The 21813-nt window shown below is 49.9% G+C and overlaps 1 protein-coding gene across 2 annotated transcripts in view; it reads left to right on the forward strand.

The window, feature by feature from the left end:
• LOC123023400 (sarcoplasmic/endoplasmic reticulum calcium ATPase 3) overlaps nt 1-21813 on the forward strand; it is a 116011-nt gene that overhangs the window by 33041 nt on the left and 61157 nt on the right. For both annotated transcript variants that reach the window (XM_044430116.1, XM_044430115.1), the window contains exons 2-3: nt 19153-19170; nt 20077-20159. In XM_044430116.1, coding sequence (XP_044286051.1) covers nt 19153-19170; nt 20077-20159 — 101 coding nt within the window. The remainder of the gene's footprint in view (nt 1-19152; nt 19171-20076; nt 20160-21813) is intronic.

A 21813-nucleotide genomic window follows, 5' to 3' on the forward strand; every position in this document is an offset into this window, starting at 1 on the left:
GCTTCCTCCCCCAATAACTTGCAGAGTTATGGCAGATATCGGATGAATTCAAGGGTGAAAAGTTTTGCAGCCGCGTGACTGCAGAATCCCCAGATAAGTTAAGCCAACGTGCATGGATCCTCGAACGTCCGTTTTCTTCCAGTTCTGGCAACATCCACAGCCAGGAAGGTCTCCCCTAAACAGCGGCTGGAATTTGCTGGCTCTGAAAAAGTTTCCCTTCATTATTTAGCATGTTTCATCTCTTCTTTGATTACAAAAGGAGTGACACGGAGTCTAATAAAAAATGAAGCCCACTAGCGACGTAGAGGGACAGAAATTTTTCTTTTACTGGCCCTAAATGCTGTTTTTGTTTTTTTGTTTTTAATAATGTCATATTGAGCATATCACAGGCTTCTGCCTACGGACTCTGTCTCTCTGTGTGTGATACAGATATCTTATTTAACATCTACAGCATGTATTATATTTGACACATAATTTTTGTATTACATCCGACTGTCAGCAGGAGAGCTTAACAAATACCTTTTTTCCAGATGGCAATGAATGCATTTATATTTCTAGCATGTATCCTAGGTTACCCAGCTCATAGTGTGAACCTCTCCATGCCTACTCAGAAGTAAGTATCATGAAGCTTAATGGAACTTCCTACCAGTTAGGTGTGTAACAGGAGTTGCCCACCTCAATTTTCTTGATATTATCGCAATTGTTAGTTTTCTAATAACCCTCCAAAAATCAATACCCATATTGAGAAAGGGCTGCCAATCTGAATATATTGTTTCCATTTGCTGTATCATTTTGAATCTCACTTCATCTTCCATTCTGCTTGGTGTGATTTTCAAGGATGTCTTTCTCTTTTCCTTGTAACAACAACCCTGTGGTGTAGGTTTGGCAGAGACAAAGTGTCTCGAGCATAAGATCAGCCCTGGTGGATCAGCTCCAGGGTTCAGCCTGTGAAGCCCTGGTGGGGACAAGCTTTCCCCATTACTTGCTTCCAGCACAAGTTACATTACTCCTGAACAAGCAGGTTTTATTTAATCCTTAATAGCCAATAATTATTGATCGATCTGCAGCTTGCGTTGCTGTTAGGTGCTTGAAGAGAAGCCGTGCTTCTTTGTCATTCCATTGGAAAAAAAAGAACATTTTCTCTCCAGCCTTGTTAACATGCACTGGAGGAAGGACCCCTAGTTTCTCTGTTCGAGCGCCTGCTTTTCGTACAAAAGGTCCCGTCTGCAGTCATTCGTTCCCACGTATGGCTGGGAAAGATGTACTCTGGAGAGCTTGCAGACTGTTTATGCCCGGGGTGGTGGACCGCTGACCCTCCAGCTGTGGCTGGACTAGAGCTCCCATCAGCCCCAACCAGCAAAGGTCAGCCAATGGGTTCCTGGGGGTTGTGGGCAATATCCAACCAGACATTCTACCTTGGTATGATGGAGAAACTTCATTTTATATGATAGCTTGATGTGCCAGATCCTGCCAGATCTGGGAGGCTAAGCGGGGTTCGGCCTGGTTAGAATCTGGATGGGGGACTTGAGTGTTTGATTCCTTGGGAACTGTTCAGAGAGCTTGGAGTACAGGCAGTTGAAAAAGGCAAGAACAGTATTCCACAATGGCAACGGCTACCAGCCTTCTCCAATCAGGCACCCTCCAGATGGGACCAGCCACATTCCCCATCACCCCCAGAGGCAAATTGGGAAGGCTTGCACGGGGGCATGGGCCTCCTCGCCCCGCTTGTGCACGCTGCTTAACTGAGCGCTGCGTTTCGAGGGAGCCCAGACGCACGCTCAGCCGCTTCCTTGGCCTCCGTCTGTGGCGGGAGGCAGCCTCCACAGCAAGGTGTGTGCTCAGAGCTTATTCGTGTTTGGCACAGGTGGGTGGAGGCGAGGGCAGGGCGGATCCAGGAGCCGCAATTTTATCGGCTCTGGCGGAGTCCTCCCTGTGCCGGGCCGGGGCGGACGCCAAGTCAGTTTCGAACAGAACAAAAGCCCTCTGTGTGGCCGGGGCTGATGGGCGGGGGTGGAAAATCCCTCTTCAGGGAGACCTCTCTTTCCGCGTATCAGCCGATCGCAGGGGAAGTGCTGCGGTTTCCTGTGGGTGACTTGGAGCGTTTGTGGACTCGCCCCGAGCGTCAGTTTGCAGAAGGGCCACTGCCGCTGGCCAAGAAGGAAACCAGTTAAGGAGCGTTTGCTTCGTGCTTAGCAGCACTGAAACACTGCAAATGCATTCGCTTTCTTTTTGCGATTCTACCCGGCCTTTTGCCCTACAAGCAGCCCAAGGGGGTTTGCACAGACGTCTGCCCCTGTCTCTCCATTCTGTCTTCAGAACAGCCCTGCAGGGTTGGCTAGGCCAAAGTCAGTGACTGGCCCAGAGTCACCCAGGAGGCATCATGGGCATGCAGAGACTCAAACCAATGTTTCCCAAGTCCCAGTCCAGTGCTCTAACCACTATACCATACTGCTCCAGCTGTGGGCTGCATAGCCAACATTCAGGTGGCTTACATACTCTTTGTCCTTTCCATTCTATCTTCAGAGCAACCCTGTGAAGTAGGTTGTGCTAAAATTCAGTGACTGGCCCAAAGTTTCTCTGAGAGTACACCGAGTGAGAACTTGAACCCGGATCTTCTGAGGCCCATGTTCTGTGACCACTACTCACACTGGCTCATTTGTTGCTTGTGTGTTGAAAGACCAAGGCAGCAACCAGGAAAAGGGAGCCAGGGCTTTGTCAGTGTTCTAGCACTAGAGGAAAGTCACCCAGGCGGAGGAGGAAACTCTGTGGCCAGCAGCTCTTTCTCGGGGTTGGTTGAGAGATCACTCCGGCAAAGTGATGTAGCCAGGTTTGTTCTTGGTTCTGGGGGCCTAATTTCTGAGGGGTTTTCAGTGGGGGCCACATGCCCCTGTGGGTAGTAGTGATGAGCCAAAGGCACAAGGAGTGGGGCAAAAAGTCTGGACTAAACGAGCCCCCACCCACCAAACATTTGAGGATCCCCTGGCAGGGCTGCCCATTTCCCCCCTTCTAAAACATGACAATCCCTCTATGAAGGCTGAGCTACTTGCTATAACAAGTGGATATTTTAATATGTTGTTTCCTCTTCTTCCACCTTCTGCCCCAACGGCCACAGGACTGCAGTCGTCCAAATTTCTCATGCTGTTTGGAGAGCTACTTCTGCATCCGGGACTCATCCAGAAATCCTTTCAGGGCCGCTTGCCACATTGACAAGAAGAGGGCGAAAACTGTCCTTCCTTGCAGTTTCTCAATGAACCTGTTTCCAGGGATACTGGAACAGAGCTAAAAACGTACATCTTTGCCTTCTCCCATGGCCACCGCAGAAGGGCAGCGGGGCGGGAGAGGGAATCCTCCATCATGCGGTCGCTCCCCTGCCCCATGGAAAAGTTCAGGTTCAAAGGAAAATATAAACCGAAGCCAGTAATGTTTAGTGTTTGTCTTTTTTTTTTTTAACTTCTGGCAACAGAAAGCCCTTGGGTTGGTTTTGGCTTTCCTGTCTGTTATGTAACGGGGTGAACGCCGCAAGCTGCTTTTCCTCTTAGAGACACAGAAACAGAGTGAGTCAGAAGGGACCTCCCGGGCCATCTAGTCTGACCTCCGGAAACCTGACAGGGCAGGCCTGGCTGCGGTGATGCCCCCAGGATAAAGGGGTTCCCCCTCTTTTTAGGTATGCCCCTTTCACTGCTGGGAAGCAGAGGCAGGTCCAGCCCTAATGGGTGGAACATGTGAATGCAACTTCAGAAGGGAGGATAGGAGGAGAAAGCAAATACTGGATGGCCGGCTGGCTTAGCTGGGAGTCCTGCGAGATGTATTCCCCGTCTGACTCATTTCCACCTGGCTTGGGAGGGCAGGATCCACCCCAGCTCCTGTTACAAAGTCACTCCTGTTGCCCAAAGAGCTTAGAGACCATCAGGGTGGAAAAACACTTAGTTTGGATAAGATCTGTTTCTTTTCTCGCCTTGCCTTTTTCCCCTGACTATTTTTGTACTTCTTTTGTTTGGCCTTAGGACAAATTATTGTGGACTGTTTGTTTGCTAATTCTTGTTGTTGTTGAAATTCATTGGGCGCCTTTCTCAGGAAAAGATGCCTTTTGAAAAGAAAACATGCAAAGAAAGCCAAACAAAAGTACTTGGAAACAGCTTAAAAACAATTAAATGTCTCCAGTTGATAAACCAAGTGCATTAAGAAGTCCATTAGGTGCCATCAGATGCCTGTTTAATCACTGTGCACATTTATTAATACCCAATATTTTGATTAGGAGATTCATTATTTGTACAGGTGTTTGAATCCTATTACACGGTATCATTCTTCAAGAATTACTTTGAAGTTTTTCTGTGGTACATCAGCTTTTCTGATGCTGCTGTGTGGATTTAGCTGGGGGTGGGCAGTCAGGTTGAGAGCTTACTGGGTGGGAGCAGTAAGATAGGGTGGGAAAAATTCCAGCCTGGAAACCTGGAGAGCTGTTGCTGCCAGCCTGTGTGGGCAATATGGAGCTAAGATGGAACCAGTGGTGAAAAGGGACCAGTCCATGTTCCTGGACACCATTCAGGGTGGAGGCAGCCCGAGTCAAGCACCAGACCTACAGCCAACCTCAGATTGTGGCCAAGCTCAGGACAGGCTTGGCTGGTCTTTAGCCCTTTCCAGCACAGTAGAAAGAGCCACCCGTGGTGGGGCTTTGTGTCTCTCTCTGTACGCGTCACGCCTCTGAACTTGGCTCCTTAACCTGGCCGTGGTTTCATGCAGAGACTATGTGGCAGGACTCTGTGGAAGCCACATCTCCCAGTGTGTTGCTTGAGCTTCCTTCCAGCTGGCACACACCCAGAGCTCATATTTTGGGGGAGTATTGTGCTTTGGAAAGGGTTCTTTCCCCATGTCAGCTGGGAATGATGGGAGTTGCCATCCCACAAGCTGATGCAGTGAGTGGACCAGGTAGTTGCTCTTTGCAGAGTGTTCCCAGGAGATACATTGTCGGATTCTGAAATGGAGGAACAGGAAGGGGGAAGAAACCTTTGCTGCTCTTCCAAGGTCACTTCCTGAAGTTTCCCAGGCTGACCATGAGAACAGACCTCTTTTGGGGGAGATGGGAGGGGGTTCAGGAGAGGAGGGGTAGCAGGTATGGGACCCCGTCCTGTGAGGAGGCATTGGGGGAGATGAGCTGCCCAGTTGTAGCATCCAGTGAGAACCACCCGTTACTGGAAAGGGGAGAGACTGCGGAGAAATGTCCTTTTGGGTGCAGCTCTTGCATGGGCAGAGGTCTGTCCTTTCAGCTCGACAGAAGGCTCTTTGGGGCTGCACTGTCCTGCTCGCTGTGATGCTTTAATAAAGATCGGCATTGCAAACGGTTGCCTTGTGCTTTGGAGCCTGTGGGAGAGTTGGGGGCTGGCACACTTCCAAGCAGGCTGGGTGCAAGGACTGAACCGCACATTCACGCTGTCTACATCGGTGTCTCCTCCTTGCAGCCCTCCTTCTGCTCCGAAGCTTTATGGCACACGATCTCTTCTTCCAAGATTTGCTTTAGAGTGTTTTTGGTTTTCCCACATGAGTAGCAAAGGACAGGCATGACATGTTCAGGGTAAGAAGTGTTCCCCTTCCTTTGAGATGGGCACATGAGCAAAGAGTTGTCTACCCTATCCGTGCTTCCTGTATGACTGATGTTTCCTTTAAATGTGGCAGGCGTTCAGCGATCTCAGGGCTTTCCAGGGGTTTTCTTTTCTTTTTAAGAAAACAGCCTCAAAAGTGACCTCTGGTGCCAAGATCTTGATTTCAGGCACAGCAAGCTGTGGAAGGACCATTCTGGATCCCAGAGGGCAATCCAGTGTTCTTTTCCCACATGATGCCCCCAGACATGTGGGCAGAGCTATAGTTCGGTTTTATCCCATGTCCCATTTAAAAATAATAATTTAAAAAGCCTATCTTATGCTTTTTGTAAAGGACATTGCAAAGATGGAAAAATTCTGACTAAAATGTGAAAATGAAAGTCTTGGCTGTTTGCATCAGCCAAACTTCCCATGGGTCATCCTTCCAGCATGGAGAGGACCATACCATATCGGAATGTCAAATGGTTGCCCAAACTGAAGAGTAACCAAAGTCAGATAAAAAGGTCTTAACTGAGTCCTCGTGTGATCGAGGGGAATAGAGGTCTCACCCAGCCCTCAGAGCTGGATGTGTCTGTCAATTTTGCTCTTTCGCACCACCAGCTTTTTAAAGCACGCATTCCTTTCCACATCATTGGTACACCGCCCACTAGCCAAAGCTTTCTGGGCTGTTTATAAAGATTAAAACTTTTATGGTATGTTGCAAAACCCAGAAGTATGCAAGCAGATAAATATGCAACAGAGCAGGGAGAGGAGGTCTTAAAATAATTTTTAACAGTCAACAAGAAATAGAATTCAAGGCAGAATTTAAAATCTCTTCATATATTAACAAGTGCTTGAGAGAAGAAGGTATTAATTTGGTGCTGAAAAGATAACAGTGTTTGTGGGTGCCAGTTGGGCCTTGTGGAAGAGATCATTCCACAATTGGGGTGCCATCACTGAGAAGGCCCTGTTGCTCATGGTTATTTCCTGCGTTCCCTGAAGCAGCCACGTGAAGGAGGTGCTCAGAGGCCAAACATGCCACACGGGCAGGTGTGTCAGCAGAAGTGCCCCATGAGGCATTTATGTTCGGAACTTTGCAAATTTTGGTAAATTCTCATCCAGTAGAGGAAGAGGCGGCATCTGCAGGGGGTGGCTCTGGTGCAGGAGTTTCTGTTTTGGACCAGACCCCCAGGGTTATCTGGAGTGCTGGAGAGTGTGCTCGACCCAGGGCCTGCCTTCCGTGAGAAGGAAGTTTCCACAAGAGGAATGGGCTGCATTTAGCAAAGGACCATCTGCCTGATTTTGGGAAGGGGGGTCCCTCCCATATGCATTGAGGAGCATCTCCTGATCTTACGTGTCCCGGGGAAGTCCACCCCACATATATCTGCCCTCCTCCTCATATTGGGGTACTCCTTATCATCCAAAAACCTCCACCTGAAAGGCTTTGATCGGGGGCGGTGGGTGGACAGAGGATCGATAATTCTGTTGTCGGTCTGCTTGTGCCCTGCATGGTAAAGCAACCGAAAAACGACATCAGGCTGGGTTCTGCTTCAGCCACCCAAGCCAGTGCAAAAAACAAGGAAGAACGAAACGTGTTGCTAAGCAAAGGTGGAATTTTTGGAGCGAGCAAAGAAGCAGCACAGGAAGAATATTTTTTGCTCATTGCACGTTGTTCTTTTGAAACGTCGGGTTGGGGAGGGCGCTTTCTTAGCACTGAGCGAGGGGTGGGGTGATGTAGGCAGGCGCGGCACACAACCTCCTGAAGCTCAACATGAATTACGTTTTGAAGAAGCACCTGGGAGCCGCATTCTGCCACTGGGTGGGGAGAAAGGCAAGCAGGCCTCTAGGGACCAAGACCCCCACCCACCAGCCTGCCTTGAGCAAACACCCACCTTTGTGAACGGGGGAAAATGTTGCAAAAGCAGCTGAGTCCTCAAACCATGATTGGAGGGAAAGGGTTGTGCCCGCGGGGGGGACCCCAGAACACCGGACGGGCATGGCTGGATGTCTGGATTCGGTCCCCAGCCCTGAGCGTCTGCACTCGGGAGGATTTAGCACAGAAAGACGTGCAGGGTGTTTCTTTGATGGGAGGCAGTCCCTGGCTTGAATGGACAGCTGTGGGTGTGAAGAAGGCCATGGGTGGGTTGGGGAACATCAGGGGAAGAGCAGGCAGGATGAGAAGAGGCTGGAAACCGAATCCTGTGGGATCCAGGTGAAAAACTGCCTTTGTGCCTCTGGGGCTTTGTGGTGGTGGTTTTCAAATACCTGCCAAGTGGAAGTGGAGCAGCTGAAGGTTGCCAGGGGAACCCTGCAGAGTCCATCTGGCTGAGGCAGGGGTTAATGTGGAGCCGGGGCAAATGGATTTGCAGACCAGGAATCACCTCTTCCATCCCTGCACTGCTGCCTAGCCTCCCTCAGAGTGTTGTTCTGAGGACCAGGGTTGGGGATGGACCGTTCCGCAATTTGGAGGAAAGGGGTGCTAAATGCAAAGGCGTCTCAGTGATGGGTCAGGTCTTGGATTCATTCTGTGACTTCCGGAGGGGCGGTATGGTGAGGCGCTGGTTCTGGGTCCCAGTCCTTGCTGGGGGCAGCATTCCAGTGCTGAGCCTGAGCATTTGCAGCGAGAAAAACCTCTGTTCGAGGACACTTGGGGTTCGATTCTGTGAACGGGAAAAGAATCCTATAGCGCGTTGCTGAGGCATGCTGGAAGCTGGAGACTGTTTTCTGTCTGAATATGTGTAGGATTTCATCCCGGAAGTGGGGTTGGCTCCAGATTTCCCCATATCGAGAGTAAAGCTGTTAAAAAGAAGGGGTCTTTTGCACGTCAGGGCTTATTCCAATCCCATTGCTTGCATGAAATGTGGGTCCAGCCTGTGATGAATCTTAATGGGTTGAGATCTCCGGGAACGGCCCCTGCCAAAGCAAATGACTCACCCAGCCATGCACTTTGGTCTTCCTGTCGTCACGCGTGTGCAGAGAAGCTGTCCGTGATGCGTTAATCGACTGTGGGTGGTGGCATGTCAGGTAACCATGGTGATGGTGCAATGCACTGGCTTGTGATGGCTGCAGGAGAAGACGTTCTCTCAACAGAATGGTTTTCCGGGGATGGTTTTAGGTCAGAAGCGTTTCGGGAACAAATCTCTTTTCCTAGCACAGAAAAGGCCCCCCGAGCCTGTGGCTGTAACCGCGCGTCCTTGGCTCCATGACACGATCCCGCGAAGTCCTCTGATGGCGGTGTTGGATGTGCATTTTCCATGTGTGCAAGCTGTGGCCGGAGAGACGCCAGCACTGGCACTGAAGGCTTCCAGCAGGGCAGCAGATTAGGGGTTAAAGGTTGGGCATCTTGGCCCCGCCTTTCCCACCTTGGGCCACGCCCCCCGGGCCTCCTTGAAATGGAGTTTGGCCTGCGGGCAAAGAGGCATTCAACACCCCCATCGTGAATGACTTGACCGTAGGGTGGCCCAATCCACCTGCTCTCTGAGCCGGAGGGCAAGATGGCGGCAGCGGTGGGGTGTCCTCCATGGGGGATGTAGGAGGAATCTGTTCAGGGGTGGAATTCACTGGATTCCTTGGGCCCCACATGTGGCACAAGCAGTGTCCCTCTTGCATGCACCGGTCAGAGAAGATTGGGCACCGGGAGGGATGCTGGGCACGGTCGCTCACGGCACCCTCCTCGGCATCCTGCGGCTGTGGCCCACCCCATCCACCTCCACACCTGAATGCAGAAGACATGGGGAAGACCATTTTTATTTATTTATTTTTAATTTATTTTTCGATTTATATCCTGCCTTTTTCCTACAAAGGGCTCAAGGCAGCTTACATCATTCTCCTCCTCCATCTTATCCCCACAACAACAACCCTGTGAGGTAGGTTGGGCTGAGAGTCTGTGACTGGCCCAAAGTCACCCAGTTGGCTCCATGGCTGAGCAGGGGCTAGAACCCAGATCCCTGAGTCCCAGTCCCATGCTCTTAACCACTACACCACACTGGCTCACACAGTGCTGCCCCCCTCCCTTCCCTGTGGGAGCTGCCCCGTTGTGCCAAACGGTAGGGCCGGCTTGGCAAACACCCCTGGCGAGAAGGTTCTGCTCTGCGGGGCACCCAGGTGGAAAACCAGCCTTGTTTCAAAAGAGCAGGGCTTCTGAAGGCCATCTTCTGAAGCAGGTATATGCCTTCTGGAGGAGACGGTCCTTTGAGAATGCAGGCCCCCAGGTTGGAGGAGGAGGAATCGGTCCAGGGCAGCCAGTCTGTTTCATAGGCCTCGAGGATATTCTGGGGTACTGAGAGGGGCCCGTGTCCATCAAACTCAGTGTTGTACACGCTGATGGGCAGCAACCCCCCAAGGTTTCCAACGGGGTCTTTCCCAGCCTTACCTGGGGATCTCTGTGGTCAGCTGGGACCTTCCTGCTTGTGGGTTCCATCGCTGAGCCGTTGCCCCTTTTATGACTGCTCCTGCTCCTTATCCTTGCTTGGAACACCAAGGTTGGCTTCAGATCTCTCTTCGGACTGGAGCTTGGTTCCAAATTGGATGCTAGGAATGAAGCCTTCTGTACAGAACCACCAGACCTGCTGAGTAGAAGAAGCAGGGGAGCAGATTAGGGTTGAAGGTTGGGAGAAACTTCCTTGGTGCAAGAGCTGTTCAGCAGTGGAACAGGCTGCTTTGAGATGTGGAGCGTTCTTCTTCCCTTGAAGGCACTGAAGATGTTGCTCCCCCATCAATGGATCTGCTCCTTCAGCACACAGGTAGACCCTCCCAGTCCTGGTTGATTCCTGCTCCCACAAGCTGCAATGGAAGCACCCCAAATACTCAAATACAAAAGGCTTTAGAGCACTTCTAACATATAATATGGGGACACCACGGAGAAGTCCCTGCCTCTGCTACTCAGCAACATAAGAGCTCTCAGCAGAGACCGGAGGGCTGGGCATCCCCTGCCGGACTTAAATTTCCAGGCAGGTTCCAAAGGCAGGATCAAAAGACTTTATTCCAAGTGGAAGCGACACCTTCCACACTCACATCACTGCACGATGCATGTTGTTCCGAAGGATGAGAACTGAAGGAAGAACTGGTGACTGGACCTCTTGTGTTAAGCTGTCAGCTGTAACTGATGGATGACAGATACCTGGCTCTAGAGTGTGAGTGTGGGCTGAAAAAATGTAGCTCCTCAAAATGAAAACAGGTTCTGCAAGAGCATCTTGACAAGAAGCAGTGTCTCAAAACAAGCGTCTGCTGGGGCTCCAGTCCTTTGCTGGCTGTTTCTCTTCTTCCTGCTATATTTTGATTTGCAGTTTGCAGGACGAACAGCCTGCCTGTGAAGGGAACACCGTAGCCCCAGCACCTTTCAAAATCCATACTGGGGCAGTGCACCTCTGTCTTCCAATCGCTGGGGAACATGGGTAGGAAGGTGTTACGGTTCTCCTGTCCTGCTTGCACCTTCCTGTGAGCACCATGTTGGCCACTGGGTAAAAAAAATTGCTGGACTGGATGGACCCAGATCGCATCCCCAGGGCTGTTATGTTCGGATTCCCATCGGGGCGGGAGAAAGCATTGCTGGAGCACTGCATGCGAATGGCCACACGTGCACCCCAGGCAAGAACAAGCATCAGTTCTTAACTAGACCCTCAAAGAGGGGAGCTGCGCCCCCTTTCCATGTTTCTTGCCTTCCGGTGCATCACAGCTCCTTGTGCACCCAGATTAGCATCCGAGTAGAGCAAGAACCCCCCAGTGCACCAGATCCAGGTCTGTGTTGGGACCGGGAGGGGCGGTTGGTCTTGGTGCACAGTCCTTGGAGGAGGAGGAGCACTGGGAGGAGCACTGGGAGGGGTGCTCAGAATGGGGGCCAGCTCCAGATGTTGAGATAAGAGAAGCGGAATCGCTTGTCTCAAGGCCAGACTCCCCAGGTGGGCAGGCGGTCTCTGCGCAGGGGAGGCGTGCTCATTTCCAAAAGCCCCCCCCCCCAAGAGGATGAGGCCCCAACATACTCAAAAGGAGAGTCCCTGGAGGCGAATGCTAGATTGGGTTCAACGAACTGCTCTGTGCATGCTCAGAGATCCCTTCTGGGTGATTGTGCTTCTGGAAAACGCTCTGGGGAATAAAGAGCTTTTTGCAAAGAAAGGTCCGTGGCTTTGAATGTGTGGAGAAAGGAAACCTCACTGACAGCAGGCCTGTATGGTCCAGCAGTCTGTTCACAAAGAGACCGAGAGCTGCTCACAGGAAACCTGCAAGCAGGACAGGAGTGCAACAGCACCCTCTAACCCATGTTCCCCAGCAACTGATGCATATAGGCAACTGGCTCTGACCCTGGAGGGAGCAGGTAGCCATGAGGATTAGTAGCCATGGTTGGTCTTTTTCTGCCCAACCCACTTTTAAAGCCTTTCAAAGTGATGGTCATTACCACATCTTGTGGTGCTGAGATCCACAGTTTAACCATGCGCCATGTTGTAGCACACTTTGATGTATGCATGTTTTGTGCTTTTATCCCCCCTCTGGGCCACTTTGTAATGGAGAAGTGACATCATGTAGTTCAGACCCATGTTGACCCCCAAATGTTTAATTCTGGTCCAAGAGCTTTGGTGTTTGCTAAAGAAGCATACGAAATGTATCTAGTTCCTGTGGATGCTAGATGAAATCTCCATTTGGGAGTGAGAGCAGGGCAAATTTTGAGTTCTCTTGGCTTTTTCATCCCAAACACAAGGAACTTTAAAAAGTTGCATGAAATTCATAAGTTTTTCATGCATGTCTCCTAACATGCATTGCTGTGTACATTCTGGTCTTCTATACAGATATTTTGCTGTCAGTTATCCTCAAGTTATGCATGATCTCCCTCCATGGATGCATCTTCTTTTTCATGGCCAAATTTCAAAGAGTGTGAATTTCGAAGAATTACTGAGTTGGAGCTTGCCTTGTGGCCCAAAAATGCAAAATCAGGAAAAATTAAAATGCAAACTGAATGAATTGCTGCCTTCCGTCCTTTGTTTGAGATCAAGTGGCAGGTTCAGTAGGATTTCCTGTGGTCCAAGGTGTGTCTTTAGGACTATCAGAAAGAGAATATAGATTTTGCAAGTAAGATGACTCAGTCTGCCCCATGCTCTTAATTTGTAGAAATCGTTCAGGACACAGTACTGTGTGACTTCCTGGCAGTCCTTTGCTATTGTTTAACTATAAACATCCCAACCCATATTGATTTACCTCTCCTTCACCTGCCTGCCCTCAGGTTTCTAGTGAGAGATGCCAACTTGAGGACTTCCCTTCGGAAAAGGATGTTTGTTTGAACTGGCAGCTGCTGAAATGTCAGCTCTAGGCAAATAGCAACTGCAGTTGGAGTTCCAGTAACACTGGGCATTTTTTTCTTTGAAATTAATCCTGGAAAGGCTTAATTTAGGCATGCCAGGGAGAGGGTTCATCCAAGTTAAGGTGGTCTTTGTCTAATAGCATTGACACAAAGGGAAAGGAGGTTTGGCTTGATTTCTTAACAGGAAAACTGAAAATATTGGTAATTATATCAGCTATGCTGATTTTCTTTCTGAAGCACTGACAAATTTTTGACAAGACAGGGTTTTTGTGGGGTTGATTGGATCTCGGGATCTCACCCAGGGGTGCAGAACCTCTCAGGCTTGCTGATCAAATGTGGCCCACCTGATGGTCCCAGGGTGGCCCTGTCCCTTCCTCAATTATTGGGTGGTTTGGAGCTGTGGCCTCCCCCCTCCACCAGCTCCCCCATTCGGAAAGGCTGAGATCGGTCTGCAAGGCTTAGACACCAGCAATAGGAGTCTGAAGCGCAAATAGGGCTAGTAGATTCAGATGCTCGGCCCTGCCCCTCCGGCCCTGGCCCACCCCTCTGGCCCTGGGCCCACCCCATTGGCCCTGGCCCCGCCCCTCCGGCCCTGGGCCCACCCCATTGGCCCTGGCCCCGCCCACCACTGGAATGCGGCCTGGGAGTCGCTCTGCAAGGGAGTGCAACCCACAGTTGAAAGTGGCCCCGCACCCCCATTTAACCAATTAGCTGGCCTGGTTGAAAGCGTTTCAGGCTCCTGAACGCGTCCTTCCGGTTCCTCGGGCCAGCAGGTACTTGCAGGGCAACTTTTGGTGCGAGAACAGAGCCAGAGCTAATTCACGGCCAGGCGGAAGGGAGGGAGGGAGGGAGGGAGGGAGGGGCAGGCTGGCTCACTGTCCACGGGACCCTGGAACTGGGGCGCCAATGCAGCCTCCCCCCCCCCCACAGGATCCTGCAGGGGCCCTCCAGTGCCAATGGAATTTTGCTTCCCTTACCCTGAAGCCTATGCAAGGAACAGTTGCAATTGTAGCATTGCAGCTGAAGAGGGAGGGGTTAACACGCCCAAGCCCCACATGCTGAAACCCCTTCCCCAAAATCACACGAGGGCAGTCAAGCTTAGAAAACAATCCCTTGGTGCCAGTGGGAGTTTTTGCTTCGCTTCGCTTCACTTTGCTTAATTGTCAGGACTGGGGGTGCAGATTCTGGGGGATCACAGGGGTGTAAGGGAGGAGTAATTTTCCCTGGTTGCTGTTTGTTTGTTTGTTTAGTAAGCTTCTATGCCATCCCATTCGCCGAAGCCTCGGGGCGGCTCACAACAATAAATAAATACATATTAAACATATAAAAACAATGTAATTGGAGACATCCTGGCCAAAGATATAAAATCAATAAATAAAGCTAACAATTAAAATGACGTTTAAATAAAAAGGTCTTGACCTGGCGCCGAAAAACAAATAACGACAGCGCCAAGCGGACCTCTCTGGGGAGCGCATTCCATAGATTGGGCGCCACCACAGAGAAGGTGCTCTCGCTGCACAAAATTCAAAGTTTGGCCTGCCAACCTTTTTAGTTTCGGAAAGACCCTGGGTATGATCTGAAAGGACTTGGGAGAGAATAGCATCAGACATGGTGAGATTTACTCTTGAGTAAGTACAGCTAGAATCGTGCTGGAAATATCTTTGGGGAGACAGTGTTACACAGTGGTTAGAGAGTTGGACTGGGACCCAGGATACCTGGGCTGCAGTTCCCACCTGGCCAGGAGGTTTCCTGGATGACTCAGGTCCAGCCACACACTCCCAGTGTGACCCGCTCCACAGGGTGGTTTTGAGGTCAAAATGGAGAGGAGGGAAGCCCACGTAAGCCACTGTGGCTTCTTTGAAAATACTTCAGGATATAAATTGGATGTGTTTGTGCATGGTTACCTGGAAAAGATAGGATAGCCCCCTTCTGATATTTGAAGGGCTGTTCTATACAGAGGTAGTGTTGTATAGTGGTCAGATTGCTGGGCTGGGATTGGGGAGATCTAGGCCCTGTTTCCCACTCAGCCACAAAGCTTACAGGGTGGCTTTGGGCCAGTCTCAGAATCTCGGCCCAACCTACCTCACAGGATCATCGTGAAGATCAGGTGGAGAGCAGGGGGAGAATGATGGAAGCCATTTTGGGTTCCTTGGAAGGACAAGGGGCAGGGTATAACTATAATTTAAAAAATGCACTGAAAGTGAAATCGCAGCTGGCCCGTGATGACTCTTTCCCCTTCCGCAGACTCCCCTTCTCAGAAAACAAGCTCGCGGCCATTCTCGGTGTCTCCTGCAGTTGTGAGTCACTTCCGAGCTCAGCTATAAAATGTGCGTTGATTCACCGAAGGTGTTCAACACTTTTCTGGGCACTTGGCAGGCTGGGGCAAGAGGGGGAGCTTTGCCCCCCCCCCCCCGGTGATTCTGTGCTTTGCGTGAAATATTCAATGCAGGTTTGCAAGAGCTGCCTTAGGGCACCAGGAAATGCCAGAATCACTTTCGTTTTTTAAAACCCGGAATTCCGTTCTGTTCTGTCTCTGCATTAAGCGGAAAAGCGAGCATACATGTTTTAAAATGTGGGCCTTTTCTCTCAGATTGAATATTTCCATGCGTCGACTGCTGAACTGCAGCTCGGTGCTTGGGGAAGAGGGATCTCTGGGAGGCAGCTTAAGGGGCGGCCCTGCCATGAGGCAAAGTGAGGCCGTGGCGGGTGCTGAGGAGTGGGGCACAGTGGCAATGTGTCAGGGCAAATCCTTCTGCACACAGCTTGCCCTGCACACCCCAAGGGACCCTCCTCTGTCATCGGTGTTGTACTAAGATAGTCTGTGTTGATTTTCCCCATGAAGTACTACACAGGTTAGGACCACAATACCAAACAGTGCCTGTTCCATTGTGAACTGGGGTTCAGCGAATGACCACAAGAGCAGGGTCTTTCCAGTGGTGACCCCTGATTGTGGAATGTTCCTCCCAGCGAGGTCTGCCCAGCACCAGCATTGTAATCATGTCACCAGGCCAATGTTTTGCTGACATTTGATGCCACCTGGGGGAGACTGAGCACCTGCTGTCATATTTGGTCCTCATATTTCCACTGCTGCTCCCCATCTTTGGAACTCCCTCCCTAGGGAAATTTGCCGGGCGCCATCTTTATTTTCCTTTTGGCGCCAGAGGAAGACATAAACTTTTTAGGATTTTTTAAAAACATTTCGCCTGAATGCTTGTGGCCCTTTTCATATTGCTTTCAAGGAGGTATTTTGTTGTGTTTTAATTGGTTTTAATGTGTTTTGTCTTGTTAATATGTTTTATGTATTGTAAGCTGCCTAGGAAGGCCTATGCAGTTAGAGGCAACCTATAAATACATGAATAAATGAATACTGCAAAGAGATCAAACCAGTTAGTCTTAGAGGAGATCAGCCCTGACTGCTCTTTAGAAGGCCAGATACTGAATGCAAAACTCAAATACTTTGGCCACCTAATGAGAAGGAAGGACTCCCTGGAGAAGAGCCTGATGCTGGAAACAATTGAGGGCAAAAGGAGAAGGGGATGGCAGAGGGTGAGGTGGCTGGATGGGGTCACTGGGGCTTGGGTGGATTCTGGGGGATGGAGGAGGACAGGAGGGCCTGGAGGAATGTTGTCCATGGGGTCGTGAAGGGTCAAGCACAACTTTGCAACTAAAGAAAACATAAATAAATATAAATAAATATATATTGCATTGGTCGTTGCCTTTAGCTACCTCAGATGTTCTGTGCTCAGAATTTACGTGATGCTTTTATCACATTGCCTATTAGAGTTGCCATTCTTGCAAGCGCCTCACAAATTCTTGGATTTTGGGCAGCATAGGAACAAAAAGAAAAAGGAAAAGCTTCCGCTTCACTTCCAGCTGGCTTTTGAGCATGGAATTCTTTCATTCTTCACCTCGAATCCAGAAAGGTGAAAATCAGGTCATTCCACAGCGGAATTTAGAAACACGCAAAATTCTTTCAAGTATGTGGATGCCTTCCTCCTGGTTCGGAAGTGGGCTGTGCTCCATGCTTGGAAGTGCAGGTGCTCTGAGATTGGGCTGGTTCGTTGCACTGATAGGCAGCAGAGTTCTGGAGGTGGACTATTAGCCACAGTTTGGGGCCAGCCAAGAGCCGATGGGGTCAAAGAGAAGGGCAGAATCAAAGGAAAAGCAGAGGGAGTGGAGAAGCTAACCATGTAGCCTCTCTTAAAGGGTTGTTGTGAGAATAAAACGGAGAGGAGGTGTCGAACCACACAAGCCTCCTTGAATTCTTTGTTGGAGAAAAAGAGGGAGAAAAATACAGTGCAGAATAAATGAAAATAGTTAGTTGGAAATGCACGTGAGCTGCAGTTTCCGATTTGGGTTTGGGAGCCCACATTTTTTCCTGGGGCTGCTGCAAGTGCTAATCTGCAAACAGTCTGCATGTGCTAATTTCAATTTATATATGCAGATCTGGAAATCATGATCGAGGTTTATTTAAATCGCGCCGAAGGCACCATCAGCCGATTAATTTCTCGCACTTGCAATAAGATAAACACTTCATTTGCATCCCACTCCTCATAAATCCAGTGTATAAATTACTGTATTTTTCGCTCTATAAGACACACCTGACCATAAGACGCACCTAGTTTTTAGAGGAGGGATCCATGGAAAGCTTCCTGATAATCACAGACACATTCCCCACCACTTCCCTATGGGCTTCATTAAAAGACGGGCTGCCATTTGAAAACACACACCGACCTGTGATTAACAGCTCTCACCTGCGCCGGGGGGGGGGAGCAGGGCGCGCCGAGCACGTGCCGGCCAGGTGGAGCCACGGGGTGCAGGCAGCCTGCAGTGTCCTGGGTGTCGGGCACACACACATTCGCTCCATAAGACACACAGACATTTCCCCTTACTTTTGAGGGGGGGAAAGTGCGTCTTATAGAGCGAAAAATACGGTAACTTGCCGTCTCTGCGTTCCTGTAACACCCTCCTGCTGCATCCCACTTGGTTAAGCTGCAAGTCAAAGCTCCTAATGGCACTTCATTGCTATGCAAACAATTTAGGAAGGGGAGGGAGGAAAATTCTTCGTAAAGAGGGCGGAGTGTTAGCCCTTTGAGGGGCTACTTGAATCCAGGGCTAGCAACACCCATGATGGATAGCATAACAAACCATGGCTTCTCCCCTAGGAGGAGAGAGGGGCACAGGCTTTCGTTCCTTTGTTCATTTCTTTTGAGGATGTGTTCCGGGATCTTGGTTGCTACTGTTTATGTGATGCACGAGAGGCGCCTGCCATCTGCGGGGCCTTCTTGGTTGTGGCCTCTGTGGAACGCTTTCCTGCGTGAAGTGTGAGCAGTCCTCCCGGGCAAGGATGATAATGCATGCAGAAGGGCCTGGATGCAAGCCCTGGCCCTCTCCAGGGAGGGGTGGGAAAGACACCCGCTCCAGACACGGGTGTGCTGATCACTAACCCACACAGGTGGGTTCTCTGTGGGTTGGCAGTGAACCATGGGCTGTTGCTGCAGCAGGTTGTCTGAACCAGTCAAGGTGAAGCGGCGGTGGTTGAGGATCCCTCCCTCTCTTGGGGATTTAGTGTCAGAGAGCGGGCCGGCCTCTTGCACCCCAGGGGCTGCCGCGGGAGCTGCCATTGCTGTGGGATGTGGAGGCGCTGGCCCACGGGGAGGGCCTCGCGGCGTCTTCGGCTGTGCCCAGAGGAGTTTCTCAGGCCAAGCGTGAGAATCAGGCAGGTGCAAGGCCCCGTCCCTGGCCCAGCGGGAAGCGGGGGACTGAGGGAAAGCTTTCAGTTTGGATTCAACTCTTGACATGGGCAGGGGCCTCTCTTTCCTGCTTGGGGAGAAGCTATTTAGCAGTCAAGCTGTCCTGTTATCTGGAATCTCAGTAAAGAATCACATTTCAAAAGCCTGCCTGGAGTTTTAGGATGTGAGGTGGGGAGGGAAGGGACCAGCTCAGGACAGTCACGTCTTTGAAGGTGTGTGCACCCTGGCCTGTATCGTCTTTCTCAAAAGGAAGCCATTTTGTAAACCTCCTGAGCATGTGCTTTCCTTTGGGTTCTTCCCAGAGTATGTCTTGAGGTACTGGATGTGGCCAGTGCACCGTCCTTGTACCATCCCTCGTGTAGGGGAAAAGTACGTTGACCCTTTCAAGGATTGCCCATGACACAAGAAGAAGCTGAAGTTGTGAGAGAAGGGGACATGCACGCTCACATCCAAAACTAACCTTTCCCTTCCTTCTTTTTTCTCTTTCTCTTTTCTTTGCGTGGCTGCTCTCTGGGTGTCTTCAATGGGAAATCTACAGAACTCCCTGCTGAAGAAGGTAGGTGATACGATCACGAAGTACTGCTTTATTTGTCTTCTCCAAGAGGCCCCACCATTCAATTATATGAATCTGAGTCCGTTTCACCTCTACCTTCCTTCTTGAGTTTTTATTTAAGGAATTCTTAAAAGCTCGATGATCTTACATAACACAGAGCTTGTGCGATTTTTTTTTTAATCTCCATGGCTTGTCTGGGGCTAAGTTCAGTCAAAACAGTTTCCCCCATGCAAGGGTAGAGTGTGGCTTGTTGTTGAACTGTGGATTGTCTTTGAGCTCTGGGGCCTTCTCTTGGATGAACCCAGCCGTGATAGCAAGCCATGGTTGGTTAGCCTCAGAAAACCCCTGATGAGAATCCATGGTTTGTTGTTGGGTTGTGAACTGTGGTTTGTTTGTGGTTAACAAAACATGGTTTGTTAGTGCAGACAAGAAAATAGCCCATGGTTGAAAGACAACCCACATTCGACTCTTGAGTTAGGTTTATCATGTTGACTGAACCCAGCCCACAACTTCTTCACAATGAAGATCCCGCATTAAGATGTCCACTTTCCCGGTGGGCTTCAGAGGTACCCAATGACTAAAAGGACATAAGATCAGGGGGACCTTCCCATTCAGATCTCTGCTTGCCCATGGAATTCACGGGCTGCTTGTGGGCCAGTCACTTCTTTTAACCAAACCAACCTTGCAGGGATGTTGTGAGGATAAAAGCAGGGGTGTCAGGTGGTCACAATCCATGTCAGAGTGGGCAAAGGAGCAGAGTTCCATTTGACTTGGCCGGGCCTCTCATCTTTTTAAGCTGAAGTTTGTTCCCCCCTGAGCTGGCAGGTGTGGGTCCGTGCACTTGAGCTCTGGTCTCCTTGGGGTATTTCTCTGATTCTAGGAATTCTGTATTTTTGCACCCCTTGCTAGGAAAGTCACTCCTGGAATTGATACTCGAGCAGTTTGAAGACCTCCTCGTGCGCATTCTGCTTTTGGCGGCCTTCATTTCATTTGTAAGTATGAGCCACTCAGTGGTTCAGATATGGGGCTAACGCTGTCCCGCTCGGAGTCCCCATCGTGCCCGTGGGACAGTGGGAAAAGGGGACCGCTGCTGCTTCCTTTAGGGGAGGTGTGGGCTCCATGCTAAGCCTGGAAGGATTCCCCGAGGACCAAATTCTGCATGAACATCACTCGCATTCTGAGAGCAGAGTGATGCTTGCCTGTGGGGGGGGGGGGGTCTCATGCCTTACCATTTAATTTTGGCTCTGTTGAGAAACTTGAGGAGGAGCAGTGAAATGAAGCCCATGCTCTCTAGTTCTCGTTTTTTAAAATACTGCTGAATTTCTCCAAATGCTGAATTCTGGCCGAAATAGCTCAGTACTTTCTTTCTGCACAGTGCAGGAATGGGTCCATCTAACGTTCGCCAAGAAAACGAGCGGAGTATCTCAGGGCAGGCGTGGCATTGATGTTTCCATTTGGTTTTGCAGAGGAAATTGGAAAGCCATCGGCTTGCTATCTGCAGCCAAATTGGGCAAGAGTAGGCAACTTTCGGGCCAAATCTGGCCCTCTTGGGCCTTTGAGATTCCTCTGTGGCCGCCCTGTTCCTCCAAACATTGAGCATTTGACAGTTTTGGGTTTTTTTGCCCATTTCCCCTCATCCTGAGAGGTTGAGCCGTGTTCCCTAAGTTACGATAGAAAGAGCTTTAAGTAGCACTACTAGTAAGGTTTATTGTATTGAGTCATAGACCATGACAAATTTACATAACTGAAACACCGATTTAACAGATAAAACCATAAATCTAATGTAACAAAACTTGTTATTAAAAATGGGCCAGCTATATATCAGGATGCATCCCCTGCAGAGCAGCCAGCTCTTATCTTAGCTGCAACGGTGAAAAGCGAAGACTATCCGAATCTGATAACAAGAACATTAGTTTTTCAGAGTCAGAATAAGCATTAGAGGCAGGTAGAATACCAGTCAAAAAAATATCTTTAGGCTCACGATATAGAGAGCAATGAATGTTGTAACATGAAAGATTTTCCATGTCAAGTGATCCACAGATACAGACACGGTGCTCCATTGCGATTCGAGAATATCCGTCAAACGAAAGATCTGTGGGCAGAGTTTGGAAGTGAAGGCCCTGTCAGGGCCCCCCTGAGGTTGTAGTTAGAGATATTAATTGGATCTAAAATGATAGCGCTTGATCAATTTAAACCAAGGAGCATTTCTTTGGAATTTGACATTGATAAATGGCCAATTGGGGCATCTCGACAGAATCCCCAGTCCCTAAGATGAGAATTATCAGCTGTGGCCCCTAGAAGAATGGAATATCTAACCATGATAGAATTAAGAAACCTTGATTGTTTAGGATCTTTTGATGGTGGGCATGTCGTGAGTGGAGCCGGCTGGAGCCGGGGGTCAGACTAGATGGCCCAGGAGGCCCCTTCTGACTCGCTCTGTTTCTATGTTTCTATAATAACAAATTCAGTGATTTATAGCTTAAAGAACTGAGACTGGAGGAGCTGTTTCTATTCCAATATTTTATGATTGCTAGGTGTGCGCGAGCCCTAAAAGAGGGGAATCTTGTTTCCAAAAGAGCTTTAAGAAACAATTGGTCGGTGATGGGTATTTGCCCCGCCCCTTCTGCTGTCTCCACCCACTTTCCT

The sequence above is a fragment of the Varanus komodoensis genome, unplaced genomic scaffold (genome assembly GCF_004798865.1).
Source record: "Varanus komodoensis strain SLA01 unplaced genomic scaffold, ASM479886v1 scaffold20_1, whole genome shotgun sequence".
Lineage (NCBI taxonomy): Eukaryota > Metazoa > Chordata > Lepidosauria > Squamata > Varanidae > Varanus > Varanus komodoensis.